General features: G+C 36.6%; 1 protein-coding gene across 2 annotated transcripts in view; it reads left to right on the top strand.

Moving 5' to 3' along the window:
• Window positions 1-14,971, top strand: part of LOC136847775 (putative carbonic anhydrase-like protein 2) — a 482,132-nt gene that overhangs the window by 258,194 nt on the left and 208,967 nt on the right. For both annotated transcript variants that reach the window (XM_067119683.1, XM_067119682.1), the window contains one exon: window positions 6,829-6,885. In XM_067119683.1, coding sequence (XP_066975784.1) covers window positions 6,829-6,885 — 57 coding nt within the window. The remainder of the gene's footprint in view (window positions 1-6,828; window positions 6,886-14,971) is intronic.

The raw sequence follows: 14,971 nt of genomic DNA on the forward strand, positions 1-14,971 counted from the left end.
ATTTGGTTGCCATCTTTTCTGAATACGTCAAAACCATTTGTGATTGAATTGATGGGGAGAGAGAGAGAGAGAGAGAGAGAGAGAGAGAGAGAGAGAGCGCATTCATTTCTTGTTCCTGTATCACTTATCCCTGTGCTAAAAGACTTAAAGAGAAAGCCCCACCAATTACAAGACTGTCTTTTATGAAATACGGCAGATAAACAAAGATAGTTTATATTGAGTAGTCATCTTAATTTCTGAGTGTTTAAGATAACATTACGTTCTAATTACCGGTGAATATACAGACGTAAAAGTGTCTTGTATAATTCTCATGCAAGTGTTGTACGTTCTGGAGTCATTTTTACTGGATATATTCCTGGTTTAATACATACAACTCTAATTGATAATATATGCAGATGTGTACGCAAAAGAATGCCACGCGTTCGTCTGCGAATGTCTACTTTCGTTCATTTGTACAGGAAATACCCGAAAATGCTTGGTACCCTGGATTGCATTTTGCTTTTCCCCCGTGTGGGATATCTGCGTATTCATGAACATGTGCGGTCTTGTGATTCACAAGTAACACTTGGGCGCACTCACCTTTAGTTCAGAAAGCGCTTGAAGTCGGTCATTAGTCTCCTCATGATTTCTCCATTTTAAGTTTTCAGTTCATTCGTTTTTCAATTTCCGCGTACGTTCATCTCGTCTTTGCTTTCACTACATAAAATGTATACTTCAACACACTTTTACTCAGTTACTCTACAATAACACGGAACATAATACCAATTTTCTTGTATTCGTTCTTGCAGGCACACCCTCTCTCTCTCTCACCCTTTACAATCACTGTTTTCATTCATACACATCTACAGACATATCGTCACAAGGCTCTGCTCTCTCTCTCTCTCTCTCTCTCTCTCTCTCTCTCTCTCTCTCTCTCTCTCTCTCTCTCGTACACTTTACAGTCACACAGAGCGCATACAACCACTTTTCATACGAACATTCCGGCAGACATCTCTCTCTCTCTCTCTCTCTCTCTCTCTCTCTCTCTCTCTCTCTAACTTTCCTCTTTACAGTCTCACAGGAACACATGAAAAACACTGCTCTCTCTCTCTCTCTCTCTCTCTCTCTCTCTCTCTCTCTCTCTCTCTCTCTCTCTCTCTCTCTCTCTCTCTACACTTTACAGTCTCACAGGAACCATACAACCACTTTTCCTTTGAAACATTCAGCTCTCTCTCTCTCTCTCTCTCTCTCTCTCTCTCTCTCTCTCTCTCTCTCTCTCTCTCTCTCTGTGTCATTCGACTGTCATTCTCCCTTTCCACTTCCTTCCATAATCTGCCATTCATCTTCTCTTAATGTTTCGTTTGCCGTAAATTGAAGGGGAGGTAACCAAGACGTGTCGGATAAGTATTCACGGCTAATTTTCTTTTAAATTTCTTTCTCTCTCGTATTTTTACTTTTACCGCGTTCTTTATAGTGTTATGACCTCATTTCATTAAATGAGTTTGTTGAGATGAATATGTGAGTGGAATTTAGCCATTTATGAGAGCTTGTAGAGTCATATAAACATATATGAATACATGCAGAAAGGAAAGGGTTTGGTAGGATTTTGGTCGAGAAAATAAAATACTTAACAGGGGCATTGATAGGGCAAGAGCAGTGTTGTTTACAATGGAAGAGGGTCAGTTATGTGAGAATTAAAAAAAAAAAGGCTGTAGTTGCATACTTGAACCTCGAAAAAGTATTTGATAGAATCCATGGAGAGGTAATTAGGAGGGTTTTAAAAATGTATGGTTGAGAAGAAAAGCTGTAAATTGTGATTAAAAGTGTAGATGACAGAAGCGAAAGTGTGTTTACAAAATTGTTTAGGAGAATGAGTCGATGCAAGAAGTCCGAGAATGGGCAGTAGATGGGTGCTACTTTGGCTTGTTATCCTAGCGTCACCTACTCCGAGCTGCTTGTGCTAAACACCGTATGATAAATGTAAAGCAGAAGGCAGCACGAAGATATCGTTTATTAATATAATTAGTCGACCACACAATATAGAAATGGGTGTATATAACACTTTGATTCCCGAGGGGCTAGTACTAAATACGGCGTCCCAAGGAGCTTCCGCCATGTTTAGTACTTGCACCTCGGAGTAGGTGACGCGTAGATAACAAGCCAAAACAGCACTTCGTAGATGTAGACGATTGTGATTAAAACAAGAAAAAATTGCGCCGAAGTTTCTTCGGCGCAATGGAGTTTTCTGTACAGCGTATAATGCTGTATGAGCCGCGGCCCATGAAACTTTCAGCCACAGCACGGTGGTGACCTGTCCAGTAGCGTTGGCTGACGCACGGTCGTGGCTGGCTTTAACCTTAAATAAAATGAAAACTACTGAGGCTAGAGGGCTGCAATGGTTGATGATTGGAGGGTGGATGATCAACATACCAATTTGCAGCCCTCTAGCCGCAGTAGTTTTTAAGATCTGAGGGTGGACAGAAAAAGTGCGGACGGACAGAGGAAGTCATCTCAATAGTTCTCCTTTACAGAAAACTAAAATGAGTCTTGAATAGCGTTTGGAATGGGAGACCGGAATGGTTGACTTTTGCAGATGGTACGGTACTGGGAATACCGATAGAAATTGCGGAAGCTTTTTGAATGGGTATGAAAATGTTTGCAAGAGTTAGTTGACAGTAAATATGAGTAAGAGTATGGTTAACTTGGAGGGGCTAGGGCCGTCAGTGCACCTCATGCGGTGCTCTGTAGGCATTACTACAGATTGTTTGCGGTGTCCCTTCGGCCCATAGCTACACCCACTTTTTAACCTTTTACTTTATCTCCATTCTCGCTTCCCGTCTTCCATCCTGCTGTCCAGTCACTCCAACTCCCTCTTTCCACCTCAAGCACTGAGTAGCTGAAAGTGCTCCAGTGCTTGTTCTTGTAGCCAAATTTCCATAGCTCATAAAACAAAATATGGTTAGGAGGGTAACCGTAAACTAGGTAGACAGGGCATTAATATGAATGGCGGAAGAATGGAAACTTAATTTATGTAGGCATTTTCAAGTAAATATAAATGATGACGGTAGGATGAGGGAAGAGAAGAGTCAGAATTGGTTAAGTCAGAAGGTAACGGGAGCGGGGGTGGGGGTCTTTTTGGTGTGTTACAGACGAAACAATTACTTACTCATTCGGCTATCAAGAGAAACTCAAGTTGATTTTCAACTCTGCTGTACATATTCCTGTTGAATTCAGGTTCTGTACAGAATCATAACCAGTCCATCTCTACCATGATAGCTGACTGGTAAGTTTATAAACCTTGGCTGTTTGTGATAGTGTTTTCAGTTACTCTCAGATATGAAGTCACAGATACCCCTTTATATCGAATTCACTTTACCTTGGGAATAACTTACACCTAGAGGGGATTACGTATGGCAAATGCATCTGGGTTAGAAACTAGGTTCGAACCTACGACTTTTGAGTTTTATACAGTGGCAAAAGTGATTTATCCATTCGGCTTCCAAGAGAGGTACAAATTGATTTCGACTGTTATACATGTTGCAGTCGAATTTAAGCCTCTGTACTTAGAATTAAAATTAGTCCCATGATCGGTGATTGCTAAGTGTTTAAGCCATGGCTGTGAATGATAGTTTTGTCATATACACTAGTGAAGATTTTATACTCACAAATATTGAAGCCACAAATACCCCAACTACGAAATACACAACACACACACACTAATATATATATATATATATATATATATATATATATATATATATATATATATATATATATATATTTATGTATACATACATACACATATACATTTATAAATATATATGTATATATACAGATATAAAGACATATGTATATATATATATATATATATATATATATATATATATATATGTATATATGTGTGTAGTTATGTGTGTATGTGTGTGTTTGTGTGTGTTCTGCATTGTTTAGGGACTTGGTGCTGCTTCGTGAACATAATCTTTAAATTTTCAATTTTCCATTTTCGTATAGTTTCAAACTTTCCTTAGCAGGAGTTCATCACAGATACAATAGCAAAGTCTCGACGAAGTGTATTATACAATGCCTTATGCACTGATGGCGTTCTTTAAGAAGCGAGAGAAAAGCGGGTTCCCAAAACTCAGCGTTGTCAACGACGAAAAGTGTTTCTGAAAAATGCAGCGTTGTCAACTGCTGCAGGTATAATGCAATCGTCAGAAGGAAAGTTGATATCGTAACTGACCATAAATCATTCCTTGGGATTTGAAAGGTACATGACGGAGACCTCATAAATCACGCTTTTTCCTCTTTTCTTTCAGTGTCCCCCCCCCCTCTCCTGTCTTCATTTCTTTTTATTTTCTGCACCTGTGTGTTCTGCTTGTCCGTTTTTGCTCCATTTTTTGCTTTTTTTATTTGTGTATTTTTACCTCTTTGTTTCCCTTTTAGTTTTATTTTATTTGAGTTGTATATCATGTTTCATTATCTATTTTACCGTTATTATTATCATTATCCTTTTTTTACCAAAATTATTTTCCGATGTTCATATTTCTTTTCTTTGCTGTTCCTGTGTTCTTCAAGTCCGTTTTTTTATTTTTTATGGTTCTTTTTGTATTTGATTCGATTCTACCTTGTTTCGTTTTTTTATTCATTCGTTTCCTGTGTGAGTTATATATCATGTTTCATTATCTGTTTTACCGTTATCATTATCATTATCCTTTTTTTTTACTAAAATTATTTTCCGACGTTCATATTTCTTTTCTCTGACGTTCGTTCCTTCTCTCTTAACTCCTCTCCTCTCATTTTTGTCTCATCATTACTGTCCCGTGTCAATTGTTCTTTTCCTGCGCTCTCCCCTTCCCTTCCGTGCACCGTCTACTTTTGTCTTATAACCTTCCATTGCACTGGGGGGGCGGATTTTTCTTTCCCTTTGTATTATGGTCCTTTCTCATTTTACCCAACCTCCGCACTGTTTGCTCTTCCGTATGGGTCTCGGGAGATCCCTGTCACTGCCTTTTTATAAGTATTTCCACCTTTTTAGTTTTCTGTAAAAGAAAACTATTGTGCCGGCTTTGTCTGTCAGTCCGCACTTTTTCTGTCCGCCCTCAGATCTTAAGAATTACCGAGGCTAGAGGGCTGCAAATTAGTATGTTGATGATCCACCCTCCAGTCATCAAACATACCAAATTGCAGTCCTTGATCCTCAATAGTTTTTATTTTATTCAATGTTAAAGTTAGCCATAATCGTGCATCCGGCAACTGTACAGGACAGGACACCGCCTGGGCAGTGGTTAAAGTTTCATGGCTCATACAGCATTATACCGAGACCACCGAAAGACAGATCTATTTTCGGTGGCCTTGATTATACACGGTATAATCGGTGCATTTTTTTACTTTTTTTCATATTATCGCTGTTTTTCATCACAACGTTTTGTATGTTTTGTTATTGTACTATTCTTTACCTCCTGTTACTTCTTTCTAATGAACACCATATTCTTTGGGAGCTTGCATTTCAAGTCAGTGGCCCCTTTGGGTTTGTTCCATATTAATAGGGTTCATCTTCTGAATAATAATAATTATAATTATTATGCTTTTCTTCATTACTGTATTGTACTTTTTATCATAAGACGATCGCATGAAGTGTAAAAACATTATTGAGTAAAATCTGCTGACTATTATTATTATTATTATTATTATTATTATTATTATTATTATTATTATTATTATTATTATTATTACATGAAGAGATAATTTAGAGTCAGGCGCTGTTTTAATGAAATAAATATTTTATGGCTTCATGGCTGTCACCGCAGTAAAGTATGATGGTCCCTCGTTTAATTACACTGCTCTGTTAGCGGTTTGGGAATGCGAGGAAAAAAATGAATTACATTTATTACAAATTGTTTTAAGAGACAGTCATCATTTGATGCGGCTTTATAGTATACTCAACTCAGGTTTTTTGCCATGGGTAATTTTTCCATATAGACGTTTGTTTAATTACAGGAATTGTTCCTGAATAATGTGTGTGTGTGTGTGTGTGTGTGCGGATAAATGTGTTACCGGGTATATATATATATATATATATATATATATATATATATATATATATATATATATATATATATATATATATATATATATATATACTGTATATTCACAGCTGAGTCGACAGGTGCGGCGTGAGTCTCTGACCTTACTGCTGCCTACTCACTCATAAAATACATATATAATATGTACATACATATGTATATATATACATACATACATACGTACATACATACATACATACATACGCTACAAATGAATCATTAGTATGGAATTTGCTTGACCTTAGTATAACTTCAACACGTAAGGGGATTATATAATGTCCTGCCATGCCTTTTAGGACAGAAGTAAGGTGGCAGTGACCATCACCAGTAAGTCATCAAGAGAGGTTTAAGCTGTTTCTCCACTGAAGTGAATATTTCCACCGAATTCAGGTTCTGTACTTAGTGGAGTCGAATCAACCCATCAGTATATCATGCAGCAGAATTATTATTATTATTATTATTATTATTATTATTATTATTATTATTATTATTATTATTATTATTATTATTATTATTGCTAAGAAATTCACAATCTCGTGAAAAACACTCTGTGTAATAAAAATCCACATTTGTATAATAAACTACATTTTGCATAGTAATATAGTTTACTATATAATTGTGGATTTGTATTACAGACTATTATTATTATTATTATTATTATTATTATTATTATTATTATTATTATTATTATTATTATTATTATTATTATTGACTTAATTTACATCTGTAGCCATCTGTAATGAAACATTTCAATTTCCAATTCCAGACGCAGCTGGAGTAACGTGGAACTGGGAAAAGTGGTGGACGTACGACGGTATATCAGGTTAGTGTTGCATGCAGTTGCATAGCATTAATTATGCTTTACCTTTTGCAGTCTGACGGTGCTGGTTATTGAACCAACGACATATCAGTGTGCTACAGGTAAGTATTATTCATGTCACGTCTTTACGGTAGATGAAGACTGTCCTAGATCTTTAAAGCGTTGGAAAGTGTATTGACAGGTCTACAGGGGGGGTATATGGAAACGATTTTAGGGCCTCGGAAGTGGTGGGAATAGTGGTTGCTTGTCTTTAAGAGGTCGGGAAATACTGTTCCATGTCGTTAACATTTTTTGGGGGAAGTGATTGCAGGTCTTTGATTTGTTGTAAAGTGCAGGGCCAGTGCTTAAAGGTTTTGGAGAAATTGGTTTCAGATAGCATTAAGTACGAAGGAGAGAAATAGAATGGAAATGACAGAATATGACGTCGGTGAATCAGTCTTAGCCAATTCACTCCCGGTAGAGGCGAAAATATACTAGTGAAAAATGCGCCGAAGGCAATCGAGTTTTCTGTACAGCGTACAATCAAGGCCACCGAAAATAGATCTATCTTTCAATGGTCTCGGTATAATGTGCTGTATGAGCCGCGGCCCATGAAACTTTCAGTCACGGCCGTGTGGTTGCCTGTCGTATAACGTTGCCAGACGCACGATCATGGCTGACCTTAACCTTAAATAAAACAAACGCTACTGGGGCTAGAGGGCTGCAATTTGGTATGTTTGATGATTGGAGGGTGGATGATCAACATACCAATTTGCAGCCCTCTAGCGTCAGTAGTTTTTAAGATCTGAGGGCGATCAGAAAAAGGGCGGACGACGCAGACAAAAAACCATCTCAATAGTTTTCTTTTACAGACAACTAAAAATAAGTACGTGATCGTTAATCGATTCTTTACCAAAGGCATGAGAAGATATTGGATATTTTAATGTCCTACTGGAAATCCAACCAACTGAAAAAGATAGCTGATGTGTAGAAACCCGTGAAGCTGCTCCAGGTAATCCGCTTTTCTAATTCGTTCTGTCATCATCGGAATGCAAAAAGATTAGATTCGCGGCATGGCTAAGCTCATCGGACATTCTCGTCCAGTCGAAAACACTTCAGTAAAGGTTCCTGTTAAAAGGAAGAGAGAGAGAGAGAGAGAGAGAGAGAGAGAGAAGACAGAGATAAATAGAGAGAGAGAGAGAGAGAAAGGGCGTATAAATTCAAGCAGAGAGAGAGAGAGAGAGAGAGAGAGAGAGAGAGAGAGAGAGAGAGAGAGAGAGAGAGAGAGAGAGAGAAGGGCGTATAAATTCAAACCGAGAGAGAGAGAGAGAGAGAGAGAGAGAGAGAGAGAGAGAGAGAGAGAGAGAGAGAGAGAGCATAAATTCACACCAAAAGAAGAGAGAGATAGAGAGGACCTTGGGTGTAAAGTTTAAGTAAAAGAAAGAAGAGAGAGAGAGAGAGAGAGAGAGAGAGAGAGAGAGAGAGAGAGAGAGAGAGCATAATTCACAAAGAGAGAGAGAGAGGACCTTGGGTGTAAAGTTTAAGTAAATTCAAACCGAGAGAGAGTATAGAGTCAAATTCAAGAGAGCATAAAGTCACACAAAAAGAAGCGAGAGATAGAGAGGACTCTGAGTGTAAAGTTTAAGTAAAAGAAACGAATGGGGAGGGAAAGAGAAAATCAAACCGAAAGAAACGAAAGCGAGAGAGAGAGAGAGAGAGAGTGAGATGAGCAAAAAAAATTGTTTACAATAACACGGATCTATCTGGTCATTGGTGGCTTTCACGCGAAGTGACAACGCTAATGGATTTATTAAAGCTTTCGGGAAAGGCAATAATAAATAACGTAGGGCTACAATAACAGCCTTAAACCTTTTTGGGGGTCCAGAAGCAGCGGTGACGGACATTGCATTTATATGAGTCAGTTTCATGTCATCATACGTGAGCTTTAACGAGCCTCTGGGGCAGTGGTTTGATGAGAGAGAGAGAGAGAGAGAGAGAGAGAGAGAGAGAGAGAGAGAGAGAGAGAGAGAGGAAGAGAGAGAGAGAGAGAGAGAGAGAGAGAGAGATTAAGAGGAAGACTAAAAAGGAAGAGAGAGAGAGAGAGAGAGAGAGAGAGAGAGAGAGAGAGAGAGAGAGAGAGAGAGGAGAAAGCATTAAGTCAAACTAAAAGGAACGAGAGAGAGAGAGAGAGAGAGAGAGAGAGAGAGAGAGAGAGAGAGAGAGAGAGAGAGAGAGAGAGAGAGAATTTAAATTCAAAACAAAGCAAACGGAAGAGATAAAGAAGTAAAGGGTAGGAGAGAGCCTAATGTTATGACTGAGAGAGAGAGAAGAGACCTTACCTTACCTTACAGACCTTACCACAATTCGTTCCGGGTTGCCCCAGGTCCCTCAGTGTGAGGCGCCTTTGATGTCTACCAGAGAGTTGCTAACGCATCTTCCGGTATATTTTGCATCTTCCAGTCTTGGATGGTCTGGGGATGCATCTTAGATATTTGTCAGCTTTATTCTTAAACACATCTACGCTCACTCCTGTTATGTTCCTCAGATGAGCTGGTAGCGCATTGAATAGACGCTGCATTATCGATGCTGGTGCGTGGTGGATTAATGTCCTGTGCTTTCCTTTAATTTTCCTGGTATAGTTTTTTGCATTAATCTACCTCTGCTTGCTCTTTTTGATAATTTTAGATCCATGATATTTTCGGTAATTCCTTCTATCTGTTTCCATGCTTGAATTACCATGTAGCGTTCTCTTCTCTTTCAAGACTATATAAATTTAAGAATTGTAGTCTTTCCCAGTAGTCAAGGTCCTTAACTTCTTCTATTCTAGCTGTAAATGACTTTTGTACACTCTATTTGTGCAATATCCTTTTGGTAGTGGGTACCATATTATATTACAATATTCAAGTGGACTACGTACGTACGTTTTAATAAAGCATAATCATGTGTTCAGCTTTTCTTGTTTTGAAGTGCCGGAACAACATTCCCATTTTGCTTTGCATTTTGCCAATAGAATTGCTATTTGATCATTGCATAACATATTCCTATTCAACATCACACCAAGGTCTTTAACTGCTTCCTTGTTTTGATTGTCTCATTATTAGGTCCTTTATATGCATATAGCATTCCTACTTTATCACCATAGTTCATTGATTCAAATTTATCAGAGTTAAATACCATCCTATTTATCTCTGCCCATTTATATATTTTATTTAGGTCTCTTTGTATGAGTTCCTATCTTCATCAAGCAATTTCTCTACTTATTCTTTGTCATCTGCGAAACTTCTTACTACTGGGTCCTTAACATTACTGTCTATGTCTGCAATCATAATCACAAACAGCAATGCAGCTAACACCGTACCCTGGTACACCGGATATTACCGTAGCTTCATCCGATTTCTCATCGTTTGCAATCACTATCTGTTTTCTGTTTTGCAAAAAATTCTTTTATCCATCTTCCTACTTTGTCAACAATGTTATGTTTTCTAATTTTTTCCCTAATATATTATGATCTACCTTGTCAAAAGCTTTTGCAAAGTCTAGGTAAACCATCTGTATCTTTTTCATTTATCATTTTTTTATATATGCTTTTCATGTGTGGACTAACAGTTGGGTTTGTGTACTTTTTTCCGGGTACAAAACCATGTTGTCCTATATTAACAATCTATTTTTCATTAAATGTTTCATTATATTTTTTTTTTTTTTTTTTTATTACCCTTTCATATACTTTCATAATATGAGATGTCAGACTCACAGGCCTATAATTACTGCCTCTAGTCTTGAACCACTTTTGAAAGTAGGAGTAATATATGCTAATTTATGCTCATCATAAATCTTGCCTGTATCTATACTGTCTTAATATTGCACGGCTTTGCGATTGAATGAACCACTTTCTTTAACAATATGACAGGTACTCCATCTGGTCGTGCTGCTGATCCATTTTAATTTCATTAATAGCCTGCACAATATCGGCTTCTGTAATATCTATGTCTGATAAGTATTCAGTATTTTCATCTCTTATTTCTGTATCATTATCTTCATTTTCAATTCTAGGTGTAATTCACTCTTATATCTTTCTGCTAATATGTTACATATTTCCTTTTTCATTCGTTAATCGCCCTTCAATTCTTAGAGGGCCTATTTCTACTCTTATTTTATTAATCTTTTTGCATATGAATAAAAAATTTTAGGTTTTATGATATTTTGTAGTGTCATTTCTTCTAGGTTCCTTTTCATTTTCTTTTGATTGTATAATCTTTTTTGTTCTGCATTTTCTATCTTACTTTTAGTTCCATCACTTTCCATGCATTCTTTTCTTTTGCAAGAGCTTTTTCCACTTTCTAATTTTCTGGAACAAGATCCTTCTGTCTCTTGGAATTCGTGACTGATGATTACTTTTTTTCTTCGGTATATATTTTCCACTATTTCCTCAATATTTTATATAATATATCGGTATTTACCTGTATATCATCACTTACAAATATATTTTCCCATTCTTTTGTTTAATTCTTCATTTATTTTTGACCAATTTATATTCTTACTATAGAAATTGTATTTTCCATATCCTTCCCATTTTTCGTTTCTTGCTTTTCTCTGTTTTCATATGTTCTGGAACGGACTGTTAGTTCTATGACATTATGGTCCGAAATACTCGTGTTTATATACTATTATTTCTTTAACATAGTTCACCTCGTTCACAAATATTAGATCTAAAATATTATCCTTTCTTGTTGGTAGGTGATTTATTTGCTGAATGTTATGTTCTAGTAGCATATCTAATAGCTTTTTCAAATTGCCTCTTATCTTCTGCACTACTATTGCTCTCTTTTTATATGTATAAATACAACCACAGTCTCTATTCGTTCTTTCCATTCTACAAAAGGAAAGTTAAAGTCTCCGGTTAGGAGTATAGTCCAGTCCTTGTGATTTCTACATATTTCATCCATTTTTCAATTATTATGTCAAACTCTTTTAGTATTAGGGTCTGTATATTACAATGTTCACTAATTTTTCATATTCAAATTCTACCGCTATTAATTCACATTCTGTGTTACTATATTTCTCACAGATTTTTCCTTGATTGGCATCTCTCCCATATATCCTTGGTTCCCCTTGATTTCTATTTTTCTATCTGATCTATAAGTTTGGAAACCCTTTATCTAGTCATCATTACCAGTCTCTTGGGAATACCAGGTTTCACTTATATTCAATATTTCTATTTTTCATTTTGGGTTAGTTCTTCTAAGAACTCTATCTTTTTCTTTTGAGTTACTCGAAACTAAGCCCTGCGCGTTCATCACTATGATGGTTTGCGTATTATCTCCATTATCTAATATGGGTAATAAAAAGGATTTTCCATGTCTCTTTCCTGTTCTGATATGTTGATCTTTTTTTCATTTCCAGAAATTCGTACATTAAAAATCCAACTTTTCCATTATACTTGTTCTTCCAGCTTCATATTTATTCACTTTGTTGCATAAACCTGCACTTATCTCCATATCTGCACCATCCCTTAGCATCATAGACATTGCTTGTTCCTTGTGCTATATCTAGGTGCTGATGGCTCATATCGTGGTGCTGACATTTCATAATGTGTTGTTGGCTTGTTTTTGCCTTCATCACATGATCTTTGTTCTTCTTTTCTTTGTTGTTTCATTTTACCTTGATTTTTATATGTATTTGATTTTGATTTTGGTTTTTCATGGCTACAGGATGCATGTACCTACATTTCTTATTAAACCTACATCCATTTCCCTTCTTTCCATTTTCTACATATTTTTGGATGTAGATCGCTGCATTCTCTTCATAGCCATCTAGATATGCACATTTGCCATATATCTCATAATTGTGACATATCTTGGGATGTTTGTAATAACATCTTTCACCAAACCTGCAATTCCCTCTTTTCAAGGTGCATACTGTGTCTTTCTTTTTTTTTTTTCTTTGTTCTTTCCCATCAGTATGGAGATCCGGGTACAACCTCTTTGGGATTTTATTTTGATTTATCATGTCATAATTTATTTCTTCATAAGTATGTTGCTGTATTGCCTCATATGTAGAATCTATGAGTTTCTCTGCATCCATACTATTATCCTGTTCTTTGTTTTCATTAATCTTTCCCTCTCTTCAGTCTTATTTTCTTCTTTTCTATTTTCCTCTTCTTCCTCTTCTTCATCCTCTTCATCTTCTTCATCCTCCACAATCTGTACATTAAGTCTTGATTTAATGACCTTGTCTATCCATACTAGACATGTTGAGCAAAATATTTTTGTGTCTTATTTCTATTTTGTCAACTTCAGCACATGAAGGGTGTGTCGGTACGTGGCAAGCATAGCATTTCCTAATCAGGTTTTGTGGATTTACAATGCTATACCACACTCTACATAGTTTACATGCTTTAGGCATCCGTTTGCCTATTGCATCAATCAATATATTCACTAATTCCACCGTAATTATTTTCTTTGATGGAATGTGTTGATTTTGTAGATTTTCTTTATAAGTCTTTTGATAACCTGAACTTTCATTGGTATCCCTTCTATTATTTTCATTATATTTTCTACAGATTTGCTCCAGTTTGAAGGATCGTATCCTTTCAATATGTCTGTGAATGATTTCACATCTTTTGGTCGATGTTGCAATTTATCTCCACGATCAGCAAACCAAGTTCCCTTCCTGCCAATTCATCATATTGAATATCTCCTATGCATGCAAGATTTCTCCACCTTTGCCACTATTGGTTGACTCCTCCATGATTTTCCAGAATTTATTAATTCACTCGTACACAACTTATTAGACGGTTTATCACTCTAATCTGATATTAAGCTAATCACCGATAGTTCACGAACACTTTTAGCTATATTTCATTCGCTAATTGTATGTAAGACGCGTATTATCGGGTGATTATCCAGACCATGAATGATTACAGTCTCTCACTGAGAGAATGTCACATCACAGAGAGAGAGAGAGAGAGAGAGAGAGAGAGAGAGGAGAAAGCATTAAGTCAAACTAAAAGGAAAGGAGAGAGAGAGAGAGAGAGAATTTAAATTCAAAACAAAGCAAACGGAAGAGATAAAGAAGTAAAGGGGTAGGAGAGAGCCTAATGTTATGAGAGAGAGAGAGAGAGAGAGAGAGAGAGAGAGAGGAGAAAGCATTAAGTCAAACTAAAAGGAATGAGAGAGAGAGAGAGAGAGAGAATTTAAATTCAAAACAAAGCAAAAGGAAGAGATAAAAGAGTAAAGGGGTATGGGAGGAGAGAGCCTAATGTTATGAGGAGAGAGAGAGAGAGAGAGAGAGAGAGAGAGAGAGAGAGAGAGAGGAGAGCATTAAGTCAAACTAAAAGGAACGAGAGAGAGAGAGAGAGAATTTAAATTCAAAACAAAGCAAACGGAGAGATAAAAAGTAAAGGGGTAGGAGAGGCCCTAATGTTTGAGAGAGAGAGAGAGAGAGAGAGAGAGAGAGAGAGCTCTCATACATATACATGCCATTTACGAGGGTCTTAATTGTGAAGTTACGACTTGCAATTTGTGATTTAAAAAGTTCATTTAGATGATAAACAGTCCCAGATAATGTGCCAACAATTGCTTTTTGAAAAATTCACTCGCCACCATAATTCATTTGGCTTGGGCAAGCAGTTAGCAAAAGCCGTTATCATATTTTTCTCCGGTTATTTTACGTTTCTGGAGTCTTTATGACCCTCTGGTGTCGCCTGCTAATCGTAAATTTTCTTTTATTGAAGCCTAGGTATTAGATTCCTAATAATTTTGAATGTCAATGAAGCGGCTAAATGTTAGCGATTATTTCTCTCTCTCTCTCTCTCTCTCTCTCTCTCTCTCTCTCTCTCTCTCTCTCTCTCTCTTCCACTGTTTGTAGTTAATGAGAGGCCGTTACAATACAACCTTCCTCCAATTTCGGACGTATTAGTTCTTGCAAAATATACCATTAAAATGTAAACAGATTTTTCTAATTACATGGGAACGGAGAGGGTGTTCTTTTTTTTTTTTTGCTTAATTGTAGCGGTAATATTACTTGTATCTTACGAATAATGCAGACACACACACATATATATATGTATATATATGTGTGTATTTATATTATACATTATTTACTATATATA

The sequence above is a fragment of the Macrobrachium rosenbergii genome, chromosome 17 (assembly GCF_040412425.1).
Source record: "Macrobrachium rosenbergii isolate ZJJX-2024 chromosome 17, ASM4041242v1, whole genome shotgun sequence".
NCBI lineage: Eukaryota > Metazoa > Arthropoda > Malacostraca > Decapoda > Palaemonidae > Macrobrachium > Macrobrachium rosenbergii.